The sequence below is a fragment of the Saccopteryx leptura genome, chromosome 11, assembly GCF_036850995.1.
Source record: "Saccopteryx leptura isolate mSacLep1 chromosome 11, mSacLep1_pri_phased_curated, whole genome shotgun sequence".
Taxonomy (NCBI): Eukaryota; Metazoa; Chordata; class Mammalia; order Chiroptera; family Emballonuridae; genus Saccopteryx; species Saccopteryx leptura.
In genome coordinates this window covers 66984958-67002923 of record NC_089513.1, presented here as the reverse complement: position 1 = coordinate 67002923, position 17966 = coordinate 66984958, and the positions used below count along the sequence as shown (strand labels likewise).

The 17966-nt window shown below is 42.4% G+C and overlaps 1 protein-coding gene across 3 annotated transcripts in view; it reads right to left on the bottom strand.

Annotated features, from left to right (window-relative positions):
• The window catches only part of PHTF1 (putative homeodomain transcription factor 1), a 50798-nt gene that overhangs the window by 16021 nt on the left and 16811 nt on the right, over positions 1-17966 (bottom strand). For 2 of the 3 annotated variants that reach the window (XM_066352795.1, XM_066352796.1), the window contains 6 exons: positions 9949-10018; positions 9326-9484; positions 4836-4992; positions 2920-3054; positions 1597-1753; positions 139-312 (listed from right to left, as the gene is read on the bottom strand). In XM_066352795.1, coding sequence (XP_066208892.1) covers positions 139-312; positions 1597-1753; positions 2920-3054; positions 4836-4992; positions 9326-9484; positions 9949-10018 — 852 coding nt within the window. Of the gene's footprint in view, positions 1-138; positions 313-1596; positions 1754-2919; positions 3055-4835; positions 4993-8285; positions 8389-9325; positions 9485-9948; positions 10019-17966 lie in introns of those variants that run through there. The other variant, XM_066352797.1, reaches the window with a different exon arrangement.

Sequence of the window (17966 nt, the reverse complement as noted above, 5' to 3'; positions counted from 1 at the left end):
GGGGGGGAGCAAATGCACGCTTCTCCTGTGTGCCCTGGCCGGGAATCAAACCTGGGTCCCCCGCACGCCAGGCCGACGCTCTACCGCTGAGCCAACCGGCCGGGGCCCCAGACTTTTATTAACTAAAACAAAAATCACCTGAGAGTTTATATGCCTTGAAAGTATTGATTTTCTATTTTTTACTTCACAGCCATTGTCACTCGAGGCCCCTTCCACGCTCCGACGTAGTATCATCATCTGTGTCCGTGCTTCACGGTCCTCCTCACTGGACAGATCGTCGGACATCCCGTTCCCCACGCGCCCACCAGCCTCCTGCAGAGAGGACAGCAATTCCTTCACAGGGGGCAGCCCAAAATACTCTCCAGTAAGCAAAACCGAAAAGCGTGTGAAAGAAGAAGCGGTGCGAGTCCACTAAACCCAGACTGAACAAGCCTACACAGCTCTTGATCTCAATAAAAAAAAGTAATGAACTGAAACTAACTAGCCTAAATAATGAGGCAATGTTAAACCTAACAGTAAGAAGCACAGGCGTGAGCCCAACTCTTAAGTCGGAATCACAAGCCTTGTACCCACAGGCGAGTGAGTGTTCTTTCTGGGGCTCAGTGTCCCCACCTAAAAGCAATGAGAATAGAAGCACCGGGTCACAGACTCGTTGAAAAGAACGGACGAGTTACTACATGTCAAGACTTCGAATAGTGCCCCGCTGTAGCAATGACTCCAAAATATTAGCTATTTTTGCCACTATAAAATACCACAGTTTAATAGGTGAGAAAATTTTTTCAAGACTATAAAGGAGAAGTGTGGTTCGTTTTAGACCTGGAGCACAACACCTCTCCCTAAACCTAGAAAACCATTCCCCAAACCTCACCCTGTTCCCGCCGCCTCTCTGGCCTATGGCACAGCCGCCTCCTTTCCTGTCCAGGAAATCCACCAGCCCTGCTGCCAAGGACGGACCAGCAGCAGATGCCTAACAACTTCTAGTCCTAGAAACTGGAAGAGTAAGTTACAGTCTTCATGTGAGAGCCTCCCTTTCATGTCCTGTGGATTTACAAGTCACTTATTCGCTAAGACAGGTTATATAAGGATATCAGCACCTACTGCAGATCTTTAACAGGGTCTGAGAACAGGGAGATTTTTTTTTTTTATTTTTTTTTTTCTGAAGCTTGGAAACAGGGAGAGACAGTCAGACAGACTCCCGCATGCGCCCGACCGGGATCCACCCGGCACGCCCACCAGGGGCGACGCTCTGCCCACCAGGGGCGATGCTCTGCCCATCCTGGGCATCGCCATGTTGCGACCAGAGCCACTCTAGCGCCTGAGGCAGAGGCCACAGAGCCATCCCCAGCGCCCGGGCCATCTTTGCTCCAATGGAGCCTTGGCTGCGGGAGGGGAAGAGAGAGACAGAGAGGAAAGCGCGGCGGAGGGGTGGAGAAGCAAATGGGCGCTTCTCCTGTGTGCCCTGGCCGGGAATCGAACCCGGGTCCTCCGCACGCTAGGCCGACGCTCTACCGCTGAGCCAACCGGCCAGGGCAGAACAGGGAGATTTGACAGGGGAAAGAAAACATTTTGTTACATTTACACCCATTGAAACCTTACCTGACGGCACTTTTCTCCATCTGAAACCTTGGCTTTCTCTGTCTGCCAGATTTTCACCTCTGGCCGACACTGTCTCTTCTTAATAATGGGACGCAGATGACTTGTGTCATTGTCGGTTTCGGTCCCTTTGTTACATATTAATTTGACTCTTTTAACCCTATTTTTTAAAAAGGAAAAATGATTACTGACTAGTGTTCAGAAATTAGCACCTTCCATGAAATCCTTTTCCTCCCAGGAACACATGACCCTGGAACTCCAGAAAATCCAGAAACCCCATCTTTTAGATCTCTCGCTTGCTAAAGGCGTAGAAAGACAGAATGCAGCTATCTCTAGTCTCCGAGACTCGGGTCAGTGAACTGTACTCAGCAGTTTTGCAAGGAAGCAGGTTCGCAGGCTTCTCCACTTTCCCCCTCACACACAATGCCAGCCCTGCCCGCTGTCCCCTGTTGTGCCCTGTGTAGCATGCCCTCCCCTCTCCTGTCCCTCCAAGCCTGACCACTTTCTGCCCCTGCATGATGCCTGCTGACCGCTTCAAGCTCCGTCCTCACTCCATCTGCCGGCTGCACAGCCTGAAGCCAGCACGCAATCAATCATTTATCATATTTTCACAGTGCTGTGATTGCATCCCGCCTGCTACTTGCTAATTAGACAGTAAAATCACTGAGAACAGGGATGCCCAGCGCCCAGAACAACGTTCAGTGCGAAGAACTCACACATTTCAACTGAAGCGCGTAAACATATCTTTGGAAAAATGTGAACACACTTCATCTTCAAAAAAGTAACTGCGAAAAAACTTTATTTTTGAGTCACACTCATTAACACATGACAGACACGTCCTTGAGTCACACTGACGCTGTCACAACCTGGGGACCCTGTAGGGGGGAGTGTCTTGGATCCACGTCCCTTTCTGTCCCTCGGGCCATCAATACCCACCTCCCGTCCCACCTCCCATTTCTAAGGCGTTATCAGATTTTACACCAAAAATACCTCATCTTTGTCAAATCCTTCTTTCTCTCATGATGATGGCTCACATAGGTTAAGATATTTACCCTTTCAGAATACTTACATTTCTATAATCGTGTGGCCTAAAAAATTATTAAAGATCAACCAGAATGAAACATTTATGGTTGATTACTGGACTTACAGGTAACATGACAGTGGAGAAGTGATGAGTAAGCAACTCATTCTAGAGCCACGAAAAAAATCTCACTGCAGTGATTATACGCTTACACTAGGTATTCCTATGGCCTAATCAGTTTTGTAGTATGTAAACACTGATGTGAATACAAAGCCAAGTAAAAATTCCAGTGGAAGACTTCCTACCTGTTGCCAAAGAGAGTCCCCCAAATGCCACTCAGAAAGGGTACAGGTTCCACAGTCTCCACTCCTCTGACTTTATCAGAGGAGTGGTTTCCATTTTCTCGACTCCCGTCACCATTCACAGTTTTTCGTAATTTTCTACAAAAAAAATATTTCAACGACTTCAGATTATTCAAGACCTTTTCTATTTCTACCCCAAATATACTCTCCAGAAATTTATACTAACAGACTACCACCTGAAATTAAGTAAACTTCATATAATGAGGATAAGTTTGCAGGAATATTTCTGATACCAAACCAAAGGCCTGCGCTGTCCTCCGGGCCAGTCATTACAGAACTAGACTGCTACTCAAAAGCAGTCCTGGGAGAAAACTCTCCACATATGTGACTCGGAGTCTTTTCAGGCACCAGGAGCAGAAGGAACAATTCCTTTAAATACGCATGTCAGAATTCTACCTATTTGGTACATTTCATTAGGAGAACATAAAATAATAGCAATTGATCACTTAGTATTGATATCCTACACAGTTAAAAGAGAGAGGCAGCTTTAACAGCGGGCACACCGAGCACACACCCTGGGCCCCGACTTCTGAAGGGCCCCGCAAAACCCCAACTTTACACTATTTTCTAGATACTATGGTTTCATATGTGCAATTTTAACATTAATAGTACATAATATTTTTTATTTATTTAAAAATATGGTTAAATATGTATTTTTATTTTCTGTCTCTTTTTTTTTAAGGGCCCAATATTTTCTTCTGAACCTGAGGCCTCAACTGACCTTAAGCCACCTCTGTTAAAAGATCTATCCTCTAAATACCACCTAAACACAGCACAACCCTGACTCCCTTGGCAAGCATTAGCTGAACTGAATTTTCAAGGAATCCTCTCTTGGGGGAACAAAAGTTTGTTTTGTAAATAATACTAAAAAAAAGACTAAATATGTTGAAATTCATTGTACCAAATGAAAAAAAAAGTCTTATTTAGTAACTGTTTAGGAAAATAAAAATCTATAAATATTCTGAGGAATAATACCACATACACCTAAGAAAACTTTAACAATTTCAAAACCCATACATAGGACATAACCAATAAAAATATGACATGAATTCAATGCATGGAGAAGTCAAATCAATCTTTTTTAAAAGTTTAGAACACTTAGAAATCCATTCTTATGCAGTACTGAAAAAAGGTAAAGCCTGACCGGGCGGTGGTGCAGTGGATAGAGCGTCGCACTGGGACGCAGAGGACCCAGGTTCAAAACCCCAAGGTCACTGGCTGGAGTGTGGGCTCATCTGGTTTGAGCGCAGCTCACCAGCGTGAACTCAAGGTCGCTGGCTTGAGCAAGGGGTCACTTGCTCTGCTATAGCTCCACCCTGGTCAAGGCACATATGAGAAAGCAATCAATGAACAACTAAGGTGCTGCAACGAAGAACTGATGCTTCTCATCTCTCTCTCTTCCTGTCTGTCTGTCCCTATCTGTCCCTCTCTCTGTCTCTGTTACACACACAAAAAAAGAAAAAAGGTAAAAGTTTTAGTAGCACTAACCCAATATACAGTAGTAAGATCCTTGTTTATAGTGAACGTTCACCAAAGTTTGATTAACACTGAATTTTGAAGAATACTTTTTCCAAGTCATTATTTGATACATTTCAATAAAGAATAGTGTAAAACTAGGATAAGAATTTCCTTTTCAGCAACTGTACTAAATGACAAAATCACCTAGGATTAAAAGTTCATGACAAGGTTTCCTAGAATCAGGGAGAAAAATGAAAACCAAAGCATTCTTTCTTTTTTAGCCAAAAGATAAAAAATACATGCAAGTTGCATTTTTTTTTATTGCTTTAATCACAGATTTTTCAATATCTGCAATGCGTCTCCCAGAAAACACGCCGTTCCAAGTGTGAGTCCTGCCTCACCTCCTCCTCCGGTTTCCGTTGTTCCCTGACGGCCTTGTTATCTGAGTGGACACGATTTGACAGTGGACGGTTCCCATGAGTAACATAAGGCACAAGGGTCCAAGGACTTCGCTTACATTCACAATAGGCATCATAAAATACAACACGAGTGCTATAACTGAACACAAGAGTTTCAAAATGTAAAACATTACAGTCATCTTTAAAACCAATTCTAGTAATTATAATTATACAGATTAATTCTATAAAAATTGATTGCTTTAAAAAGTACACAAGTAAACCACACTGATTCCTATAATCCTTTCTACCTGCACATTAGCTGAGTAAAACCCTGGAGTCCTTCCTGGAGGTGTGACACCCTAGGAACAACCATACGCACTGATGTGCAGAATATGTATGTAGTCCAGAAACAGAGCACAGGGTGCGTGAACATCTAATATATGTTCTATAATTATTCTCAACATGAAAGAATCTTCTGTAACAAACATGTGGGAAAATATTTAACTTTCTCTTTACAGGTGGCCAAAGAAATGCACATCAAAGGAGCAAAATTACTATTTTCTCTATATCAAATTATGTAACAATTTTTAAAATTGTAATAAAGCTGGTAAGACTATGGTAAAAACAAGCATTCTCGTCTACTATTTTCTAAAAAGAACTGTGTCTCCAGAAATTTCATTATACAGGGTGAGGAAAAGCAGGTTTACAGTTGTTCGTATGGAAAATAAGACAATATTAATAAATAACACAAGAATAAACTGTGCTTCACGTCCTCGCATGCAAACTTACTTTGGCTCCGCCCTGTATGTACTAAAATCCTTAAAATGTTGACACTCTTTGGTCTGCTAATTCTGTTTCAGAGAATAAATGCTAAAGAAATAATATAAAATATGAAAAATTATGTTCATGACGGCATCAAGAGAAAACAAACAATCTAAATGCTCCAATTTGGAAACAGTTACATAAAGTACGGATCTATAAAACTGTATATAATGGAATATTAAGCAACTATAAAAAAGGTGTTTATAATAGTCTATCATATGGATTTACAATAAAGACATTAAAATGAGTTTTAGACCCTGGCCGGTTGGCTCAGCGGTGGAGTGTCGGCCTGGCGTGCAAGGGGTCTCGGGTTCGATTCCTGGCCAGGGCACACAGGAGAGGTGCCCATCTGCTTCTCCACCCCTCCCCTCTCCTTCCTCTCTGTCTCTCTCTTCCCTTCCCGCAGTGAGGCTCCATTGGAGCAGGGATGGCCCGGGCGCTGGGGATGGCTCCTTGGCCTCTGCCCCAGGCGCTGGAGTGGCTCTGGTCGCGACAGAGTGACGCCCCCTGGAGGGCAGAGCGTTGCCCCCTGGTGGGCGTGCCGGGTGGATCCCGGTCGGGCGCATGCGGGAGTCTGTCTGACTGTCTCTCCCCGTTTCCAGCTTCGGAGAGATACAAGAAAAAATAAATAAATAAATAAATATAAATAAATAAAAATAAATAAATAAATAAATAAAATGAGTTTTAAATGATGGTTTGCCCTTATAGTGGAATATTATACAGCCATTAAAATGATAGTTAGGAAGACTTCATTACCATTAAATAAAATTTAAAATTCAGTTCCTTATTCACCCTAACCACATCTTGAAGACTCAGAAGCCACATGTGGCTAATAGTCACCATATTGGGCAATGCAGATAGAACATTTCCATCACTACAGGAATTCTACTGGATAGCACTGTCACTTTAAACTTGTAGTCCTGTCCAGGTAGCTCAGTTGGTTAGAGTATTTTCCCAATATGCCAAGGTTGTGGGTTTGATTCCCAGTCAGGCATCAAAAAATTTTTTTAATTAAACCTATACATTTGTAAATTCATAGATTTTTCAGTTTATACTTTAAACAATTCAAAACAACAATATAAAGAAAACAAAAATCACCTGAATTCTCACACCCAACCCAACCCTCACACTATTGTTCTAATCCATGTCTTTTTGCACAGGCGTGACCAGCGTACACTGCCCACCTTCAGAAAGCATTCCTGGCAGGCAACGGCGGTAGAGTGGTCAAGAGGACACTCTGGGTCCCTGCACATGGTGTGAAAAGATGAGTGAGGTGGAACAGAGCAGTTAAAATGGACTCCTATGGCAGTGTGTGGGGAATAGCAGCACCGTTTGGAAAGTATATGGAGGGATGGCCTCTCTCTGAAACTTACATCTTGCATCTGAGCTGGGAACTTAAAGATGAGAAAAGAGTCAGCCATGTGTAAAAGACTTAAGAGAGAAAAGCTCTGTGTGAGGAACAGAACTAACGCCACTACGCCCAGAGCCAGCAAGGAGGAGAGTGACAAGACATGACATGTGAGAGGTTAGCAGGGAACAGATCACATAGGGCACTGCAAGCCATGGTAAGGAGCTTGGAATGTTATTCTACAGAAAATGGGAGCCCGGCCCTGGCCAGTTGGCTCAGTGGTAGAGCGTCGACCTGGCGTGCAGAGGTCCTGGGTTCGATTCCCAACCAGGGCACACAGGAGAAGCGCCCATCTGCTTCTCCACCCCTCCCCCTCTCCTTCCTCTCTGTCTCTCCCCCCCTCCTGCAGCTGAGGCTCCATTGGAGCAAAGATAGCCCGGGCGCTGGGGATGGCTCCTTGGCCTCTGCCCCAGGCGCTAGAGTGGCTCTGGTCGCAACAGAGCGACGCCCCGGAGGGGCAGAGCATCACCCCCTTGTGGGAAGAGCATCGCCCCTGGTGGGCGTGCCGGGTGGATCCCGGTCGGGCGCATGCGGGAGTCTGTCTGACTGTCTCTCCCCATTTCCAGCTTCAGAAAAATACAAAAAACAACAACAACAACAACAACAAAACACAACAACAACAGAAAATGGGAGCCCAAGCTGGTTGGCTCAGTGGCAGAGCGTCTACTAGTGTGTGGAAGTCCCGAGTTCAATTTCCGGACAGGGCATACAGGAGAGGCAACCACATGCTTCTTCTCCTCCGCCCCTTCTCCCTTTTCTCTCTCTCTCTTTCTCTCTCTCTCTCGTCCCCTCCTGCAGCCATGGATCAATTGATTCAAGCACGTTGGCCCCGGCACTGAAGATGGTTCCATGAAACCTCTGCCTTGGGCACTAGAAATAGTTTGGTTGTGAGCACGGCCCCAGATGGGCAGAGCCCCAGAGAGAGGTTGCTGGGTGGATCCCAGTTGGGGCACATGTGGGAGTCTGTCTCTATCTCCTCTCCTCTAACTTAAATTTAAGAAAAAAAAGAAAAGGAGACACTACAGGGTTTTAAGCAGGAAAATGACATGGCTTCTGTATGAAAACGTTCCTCTAAGTGCTATGAAGAGAATGATTGGAACAAAGAGCCAGAGAAGATGTTATTCCAATGGTCCCAGCAGGGGGATGCCAGTGTTGTGGACTCTGATGGTGGCTGGGGACAGATAGAAATAGGAGTCAAGACATATTCTGGAGGTCAAACTTACAGACTTGGTGACAGACTGGCTGTGAGAGTAGATGGCAAGGAAGAATAAAAAGAAGTTTTCACTTGAAAACTGGGAGGTTGATGACATCATTTAATGAAATGTGGGAAGCCCTAAAAAAAAAAAAGGAATGAGCTTGGATCAAAAAAAAAAAAGTTTGTGGAAAAATATCTAGAGCTCTATTTGGATATGACTAAGTTCAAGATACCTATTAAATCTTCATAGAAATGTCAAGCAAGCAAATTGCGTTTACAAGCCTGATGTTCAGCAGAGAGATCTGGCCTAAAGATACAAATTTGAGAGTCATCAGTCTATTAATTCTATTTAAAGCAATGGGACTGGATGAAAATGCCCAGAGAAGACAAGGGAGTCTGGGATCCAAGCTGGAGGAACCCAGTGCTCTCAGGTCAGACAGAAGACAAGACAACAAAGCCTGGCCAGTGAGGCAGGTGGAAAAAATTCAAGAGACAGGAGTTCAACAACTGTGTTTGCTCTATCCCAGCAAATAATTTTAAGATTATCTCGGCCCTGGCCGGTTGGCTCAGTGGTAGAGCGTCGGCCTGGCGTGCGGAGTCCCGGGTTCGATTCCCGGCCAGGGCACACAGGAGAGGCGCCCATCTGCTTCTCCACCCCCCCCCTCCTTCCTCTCTGTCTCTCTCTTCCCCTCCTGCAGCCGAGGCTCCATTGGAGCAAAGATGGCCCGGGCGCTGGGGATGGCTCCTTGGCCTCTGCCCCAGGCGATAGAGCGATGCCCCGGATGGGCAGAAGAACATCGCCCCCTGGTGGGAGTGCCAGGTGGATCCCGGTCGGGCACATGTGGGAGTCTGACTGCCTCCCCATTTCCAACTTCAGAAAAATACAAAAATAAAAAAAATAAAAAATAAAAATAAAAAAAAGATTATCTCCAAATGGTGTACGTCCCTTCATTTCTTTGTACTTTAAACCATCAAATGAAAAAAGAGATGTAAGAACAGTAAGGTCAGCACCATCTAATAGCAAAAGCAGCTAAAAGAAACAGAATGTATTCCAACACTTCCAATTACCTTGCATGAGGTAAAGCAGTAGCAGCCAAACAAAGATTCTTAAAGAGGTAACTTGAATCCACCAATTGCTGAACAATGGGAAAAACACAACTCGAACAAGTCCCTTCCGGGTCAGAGATGTCCATGGAATTTCAGGTTTGGCTTTGGCAAATGTTGAGCCTTTAAATATACAAAAAATAAGAAATAAATAAATTGAATATTTGCAAACACTATATAGACTAATGCCTGCTTGTAGCACTCGATTAAAAATGGGGAGAGAAAAAGCAGCACATAGCCTGTTCAGTTTCAAGAGAATCCACTCAGATGTAAGTTAGACGTAAGAGGATTCTTAGATGTAATGACTTCTTGCCTCAGTCATGAGGACAAAAGCTCAAAATAAGTCAGGCTCACTTGACTGTTCTACAATACTGCCTATTAGTCTTAATTACAAGGTCATCCCTCCCTCGAGACCCTGACAGAAACCATGTGACTTATGCTTCCACACTGCAAAGGGGGAAAAAGGCTAAAGCCTGAAGGATGAAGTAAGACTACTTTTGGAAATTTAAGTACATATCTAAAAATGATCTTTAGTACCACTATAAAGTAATAATATACATGAGAAACTAACCACATTTAGAACTCACCTCTGATTAAGTCAACATCAATCAAGTCTGGCTTTATGTGACCCATCTTTTTTGGTTTGTTTTTGAAGCCCTAGGATGAAACAAAGCAAAAACAGAAAGAAAGAAAGAAAAAAAAAGGCCTTTTAAGTACAAAAGGTAAACTTATGTTTCTGTTTCTCTATAGCTGACTCTCTCTTACCGGGTGTGTTTAATCCTAATGCTCCCTCCAGGAACTTGTCATTAAATTTATTTTGTTTTACTTTTTTGTTCTATCATGCACACACTTTTATCACTTTAAAAAATAATCACACAGTGACAAAATTTCAGTAAGAGAAAAACAGTAATCCCTAACCCATCTCTTCTCCAAATTTTGTTCATTAAAAACAATTAACTTGACCTTGGCCAGTTGGCTCAGCAGTAGTGTCGGCCCAGTGCGTGGAAGTCCTGGGTTTGATTCCCGGTCAGGGCACACAGGAGAGGTGCCCATCTGTTTCCCCACCCTTCCCCCTCTCCTTCCTCTCTGTCTCTCTCTTCCCCTCCTGCAGCCAAGGCTCCATGGAACAAAGTTGGCCCAGGCATTGAGGACGGCTCCATGGCCTCCACCTCAAGTGCTATAATGGCTCCGGCCACAATGGAGCAACAACCCAGATGGGCAAAGCATCGCTCCCTGGTGGGCATGCCGGGTGGATCCCGGTCAGGTGCATGCAGGAGTCTCTCTGCCTCCCTGCTTCTCACTTCAAAAAAATACAAAAAACAAACAAACAAACAAAAACCAATTAACTTTTATCTTTTTTTAGCTATCTCTTTTGGTATTTACTTCCATACATCTAAATATGTTTATACTATTTTTAATTTATTTTAGAAATCACCTAATATACAGGGTGGTGCAAAAGCAGGTTTACAGTTGCATGTGAAATACAGTCTATTCTTGTATTATTACTTACTATTTTCCATATAAACAACTATAAACCTACTTTTGCCCCATCCTATAATATACGAGAATTTAATTCTTTCACTCCTAATCTCCACATTCTACCTTCTACCCCCAAAACATATATCCTCACAATATAGTAATACTGATTTTTTTGATAAATCAGTAGTTATAGTATGATCATCATGAAATATTCCCTGTAGTCAAAATAGTAACCATTGTTTAAACACTCAAATGCCAGAAAATTAATCAAAATCCTTAAATGCGGGCATTATATCAGATGGACTTAACGTTTTTTAGGACATTTCACCCAAAAGCACATGAGACATTTTCAAGGACCACTTATTGAGCCACAAAACAAGTCTCAAAATTTTAAGAAATGAAAATGAAAACACAACCATCCAGAATCAATACGAGAGAACCAAAGCAGTTCTAGAGGGAAATTTGGAGCAATACAGGCCTACCTAAAAAAAAAAATCACACTTTACACCTAAAGGAACTAAAAAAAGAACAATAAACAAAGGCCAAAGTGAGTAGAAGGAAGGAAAAAATAAAGACCAGCACAGAAACACACAAAATAGAATCTAAAACAAAAACAGAAAATCAATGAAACCAAGAGCTGGTTTTTGAAAAGATAAAAGAAAACTGATAAACCTTTAGCCAGACTCATCAAGAAAAAGTGAAAGAGGGCCCAAATAAAATCAGAAAGGAAAGAGAAGGGGCAAACACCACCACAGAAATACAAGAGGTTATATAAAAAATGTACAATTATATGCCAACAAGTTGGAAAACTTGGAAGAACTGGATCAATTCCCAGAAATATAGATTCCAAGGCTGAGCAAAAAGAAACAGAATACCTGAACAGACCAATAACTGCAAACAAAATAGAATTAGTAGTCAACACACACACAAAAATTCCCAACAATTAAAAGCCTTGAACCAACTGGCTTCACAAGTATATCTTACCAAACAGTCAAAGAAGAATGACTATTCTTTTCAAACTATTTCAAGAACTGAATCGAAAAAAAGCTGCCAAACTCATTTACAAAGTTGGCATTATCCTAATACCAAACCAGACAGACACTACAAAAAAAAGAAAATTATAGGTCAATATCTCTGATAACACAGACACAAAAATACTCAAAATATTATTAAACTGAATAAAAGATCATGCACCACAATCAAGATGGATTTATTCGTGGGATGCACAGTTGGTACAATATCTGCAAGTCAATTAATGGGAAACATCATATAAACAAAACAAAAGATGAAAGCCATATAATTCTGTCAATAATTGCAGAGAAACCACTTCACAAAATCTAAATTGATTCATGATAAAACTCTCAGCAAAGTGAGGATAGAGGGAACATAACATAATAAAAACCATCTATGTCGCCCTGGCTGGTTGGCTCAGCGGTAGAGCGTCGGCCTAGCATGCGGAGGACCCGGGTTCGATTCCCAGCCAGGGCACACAGGAGAAGCGCCCATTTGCTTCTCCACCCCTCTGCCGTGCTTTCCTCTCTGTCTCTCTCTTCCCCTCCCGCAGCCAAGGCTCCATTGGAGCAAAGATGGCCCGGGCGCTGGGGATGGCTCTGTGGCCTCTGCCTCAGGCGCTAGAGTGGCTCTGGTCGCAACATGGCGACCCCCAGGATGGGCAGAGCATCGCCCTCTGGTGGGCAGAGCGTCGCCCCCTGGTGGGCGTGCTGGGTGGATCCCGGTCGGGCGCATGCGGGAGTCTGTCTGACTGTTTCTCCCTGTTTCCAGCTTCAGAAAAATGAAAAAAAAAAAAAAAAAAAAAACCATCTATGTCAAAACCACCATTACATTCAATGGTGAAAGGCTGAAAGATTTTTAAGATCAAAACAAGACAAGGGCCCTTGCTGGGTAGCTCAGTTGTTAAGACTATTGTCCAAATACACAAAATTGCAGGTTTGATTCCTGGTCAGGCACATACAAGAATCAACCAATGAATGCATAAATGACTACAAAAACAAATCGATGTTTCTCTCTCCCTTCCTTTCTCTAAAATCAATTTTCAAAAAAAGAGAGAGAGAACAAGACAAGGATTCCATCTTCACCTTTATTCAACAGAGTATTGGAAGTTCTTGCCACTGCAATCAGATAAGAAATAAAAAGCATCCAGCCTGACCTGTGGTGGCGCAGTGGATAAAGCGTCGACCTGGAAATGCTGAGGTCGCCGGTTCGAAACCCTGGGCTTGCCTGGTCAAGGCACGTATGGGAGTTGATGCTTCCAGCTCCTCCCCCCTGTCTCTCTCTCCTCTCTCTCTGTCTCTCTCTCTCCCTCTCTCTCTCCTCTCTAAAATGAATAATAAATAAATAAATAAATAAAAAACAAATAGAAAAAAAAAAAAAAGCATCCAAACTGGAAAGGAAGAAGTAAAACTGTCATTATTTGCAAATGACATGAGATTATATATAAAGAACCCTAAAGCCTGACCAGGCGGTGGCGCAGTGGATAGAGCGTCAGACTGGGATGTGGAAGGACCCAGGTTCGAGACCCCGAGGTCGACAGCTTGAGCGAGGGCTCATCTGGTTTGATCAAAGCTCACCAGCTTGGACTCAAGGTCTCTGGCTAGAGCAAGGGGTTACTCAATCTGCTGAAGGCCCACGGTCAAGGCACATATGAGAAAGCAATCAATGAACAACTAAGCTGTCGCAATGAAAAACTGATGATTGATGCTTCTCATCTCTCTCCGTTACTGTCAGTCTGTCCCTATCTATCCCTCTCTCTGACTTTCTCTGAAAAAAAAAAAAAGAACCCTAAAGGTCCACCAAAAAATTACTAGAATAAACAAATTCTTCAATAAAGTAGCCAGATAGAAAATTAATATTCAGGAATAGGCTGCAGTTTTATAAAGCATTAATGAACTAGAAAAAGAAAATAGGAAAACGATCTCATTTACAAATGCAAAAAAATAACAAAATACCTAGGAATAAATTTAACCAAGGAGGTAAAAAGACCTGTACTAAGAAAACTATAAGACACTGAAGAGGCCCTGGCCGGTTGGCTCAGCGGTAGAGCATCGGCCTGGCATGCGGGGGACCCGGGTTCGATTCCCCGCCAGGGCACATAGGAGAAGCGCCCATTTGCTTCTCCACCCCCCCTCCTTCCTCTCTATCTCTCTCTTCCCCTCCCGCAGCCAAGGCTCCATTGGAGCAAAGATGGCCCGGGCGCTGGGGATGGCTCCTTGGCCTCTGCCCCAGGCGCTAGAGTGGCTCTGGTCGCGGCAGAGCGACGCCCCGGGGGGGCAGAGCATCGCCCCCTGGTGGGCGTGCCAGGTGGATCCTGGTCGGGCGCATGCGGGAGTCTGTCTGACTGTCTCTCCCCGTTTCCAGCTTCGGAAAAATACAAAAAAAAAAAAAAAAGACACTGAAGAAATTGAAGAAGATACAAATAAATGGAAGCATATACTGTACTCATGGACAGGGAGAATTAACATCATTAAAATGCCCGTTCTACCCAAAGCTATCTATAGATTCAACACAATTCCTATCAAAATATCAATGGCATATGTGGCAGAACTAGAATAATCCTAAAATATACATGAAACCACAAAAGCCATAACAATCTTGAAAAAGGAGAACAAAGTTTGAGGTTATCATGCTACCTGATATCAAACTATACAACAAGGCCATAGTTATCAAAACAGCCTGGTACTGACACAAAAACAGACATATAGAACAATGGAACAAAAAAAAAGCCCAGAAATAAAACCACACTTACATGGCCAATTAATATGTGATAAAGAAGGCAAGAACATACAATGGGATAGAGATAGTCTATTCTAGTGTTTTTCAATCACCAGCCCGCAGACCGTGGTCCATGAAAGAGTTAACCATACATCAGGATGGTTAACTCTCGCAGACTGAAAGGAAATTTCTGGCAGACCAGCACTGGTCCACGGACCTGGCTGAAAACACTGGTCTACTCAATAAATGCACTGGTAAAATTGGGCAGATATATGCAGATAATGAAACTAGACCATCTTCTTACACCCTATACAAGAAAAAAAACTCAAAATTGATTAATGACTTAAGTGTAAGATATAAAACTCCTAGAAGAAAATATAGGTGGTAAACTATCTGACATCAGTCTAAGCAATAAACTAAGCAAGGGAAACAAAAAATAAATTGAACTACATCAAACTAAAAAGTTTTGCACAGCAAAGGAAATAGTGAAAAGACATATTCACCAATGATACATCCAATAATGGGTTAATATCCAAAAAATTTTTTTTAAAAACTCAACAGCAAAAAAAAATCCAATTAAAAATAGGGCAGAGAACCTGGACACTGCTCCAAAGAGGACCTCCAGATGGCCAATAGACATGAAAAGATGCTCAACATCACTAATCATCAGAGAAATGTAAATTAAAACCACAATGAGACATCACCTCACACCTGTCAGAATGGCGCTCATCAATAAATCAATAAACAACAAGAGGTGGCAAGGTTGTGGAGAAAAGGGAACCCTCTTGCACTGCTGGTGGGAATGCAGACTGGTGCAGCCACTGTGGAAAACAGTATGGAGATTCCTCAAAAAATTAAAAATTGAACTGCCTTTTGACCCAGCAATTCCACTTCTGGGTATTTTTCCAAAGAAATCCAAAACACTAATGTGAAAGAACATATGCACCCCTCTGTTCAAGGTAGCATTATATGCAATAGCCAAGATATGAAAGCAACCCAAGTGCCCATCAATAGATTAGTGTTCCCCATCTATCCAACACTTTGATTGCATAAAAAAAGCTGTCTTATTCACACACACACACACACACACACACACACACACACACACACACACTGGAATATTACTCTGCCATCAAAAAATAAAAATTATTTATGACAGCATGGATGGACCTACAAGGTATTATGTTCAGTGACATGTCAGAAAAAGACAAATAGCATACGATTTCATTTATCTGTGGAATCTAAAGAACAAAAACGAAAAAACAAAATTGGAACAGACTCACAGACAGACTGGACTGGCAACTGCCAGAGCGGGGAGAGGTTGGGGACCGGGTGAAACAGGCGGAGGGATCCAGAAGTACAAGTACAAATCGGGAGCTACGGCAAGCGGTGGGGCTGTGAGGTACAGCGTGGGGAAGGATAGCGGTAGCTATGTGGGTACGAGGAAGGCACTGAAAATACAGGGGCAGCACGCTGTACAGTCCGGGATTGTCTAACCGCTGTGCGGTACCCCTGAAACCAATGCAAAGGAATACAGAAAGTAAACTGTAATTCAAAAATCAAGCCCTGGCCGGTTGGCTCAGCGGTAGAGCGTCGGCCTAGCGTGCGGAGGACCCGGGTTCAATTCCCAGCCAGGGCACACAGGAGAAGCGCCCATTTGCTTCTCCAACCCTCCGCCGCACCTTCCTCTCTGTCTCTCTCTTCCCCTCCCGCAGCCAAGGCTCCATTGGAGCAAAGATGGCCCGGGCGCTGGGGATGGCTCTGTGGCCTCTGCCTCAGGCGCTAGAGTGGCTCTGGTCGCAACATGGCGATGCCCAGGATGGGCAGAGCATCGCCCCCTGGTGGGCAGAGTGCCCCCCCCTGGTGGGCGTGCCGCGTGGATCCCGGTCGGGCGCATGCGGGAGTCTGTCTGACTGTCTCTCCCTGTTTCCAGCTTCAGAAAAATGCAAAATCAATCAATCAATCAAAATAGAAATAAATTTAAAAGAATAAGTATAAACTGACAATAGAGCTCTTATGCTTCCTAGGACTTATATATATATAATTACTAAAGTTGGGCTGCTCCTCAAGTGCTTTCAGTCTTTTTCCCTGTTGGCAACTACCAAAGATAAAACATACTATATATATATCAACTACCTCTTTTCCAAGTTTCATTTATTTTATTACTTACTTATGCTTCTTCAGTTGTCAAAATACAAAAAAATTCAGTGTCCTGCTGTAAATTCAACTAAAATTACAGTGGTTTTATATTTTTAAGTATAAATGTTAAATAAGGCTACTTCAAATCATCACTCATTTTAGAATCCAAAAGGAAGATTCTATCAAATTAACAAACTGCAACTATATGTTTTATTTATGATCTTGAAAACAATTTTTAATTTGTTTACATTGTTCATTCAACTTAACTTTACAAGTAAATTTCATGAAGCTCTGAATCAAGTCTTTTATAAGGAAGCTAACTTAGCATTTGTACTCATTTTCTGTGTTCTCTTAACTTTATAAAAAGCAAAATAAGAGGGGGGAAAAGAACCCTAAAGATTCCACCATAAAACTATTAGAACTTATAAATGAATTCCATAAAGTAACTGAATAAAAAATTATTCAGAAATAGGTTGCATTTTTATACACCAATAACAAACTATCAGACAGAGAAGTTAAGAAAATAAACCCATTTACAAATACATCAAAAATAAAAAATATACCTAGGAATAAACTTAACCAAGGAGGTAAAAGAACTGTACTTGGAAACCAAAAGACACTGAAGAAGACACAAAGAAATGGAAGGAGAGACTGTGTTCATGAAGAATAGACATCATTAAAATATTTCTAAACAACCCAAAGCAAGCTATAAATCCAATGCAGTCCTATCAAAAATACCAATGGCATTTTTCATAAAACTAGAACAAATGATCCTAAAATCTATACAGAACCACAAAAGACCACAAATAACCAAAGCAATCTTGAGAAAGAAGAACAAAGTCAGAGGTATCACACTATCTGATATAAAACTATACTAAAAGACTACAGTAATCAAAATAGCATGGTACTGGCATAAAAACCAAACACCCAGGTAAAGCGAACAGAATTTCGAACCAGAAATAAACCCTCACCTATATTGTCGAATGTGTTCTCCCACTGTGTAGTTTGTCTTTTTATTCTGTACTTGTCTTTAGCTGTGCAGAAGCTTTTTAGTTTGATATAGTCCCATTTGTTTATCCTGTCTTTTATTTCACTTGCCCGTGGAGATAAATTGGCAAATATATTGCTGCGAGAGATGTCGGAGAGCTTACTGCCTATGTTTTCTTCTAAGATGCTTATGGTTTCACGGCTTACATTTAAGTCTTTTATCCATTTTGAGTTTATTTTTGTGAATGGTGTAAGTTGGTGGTCTAGTTTC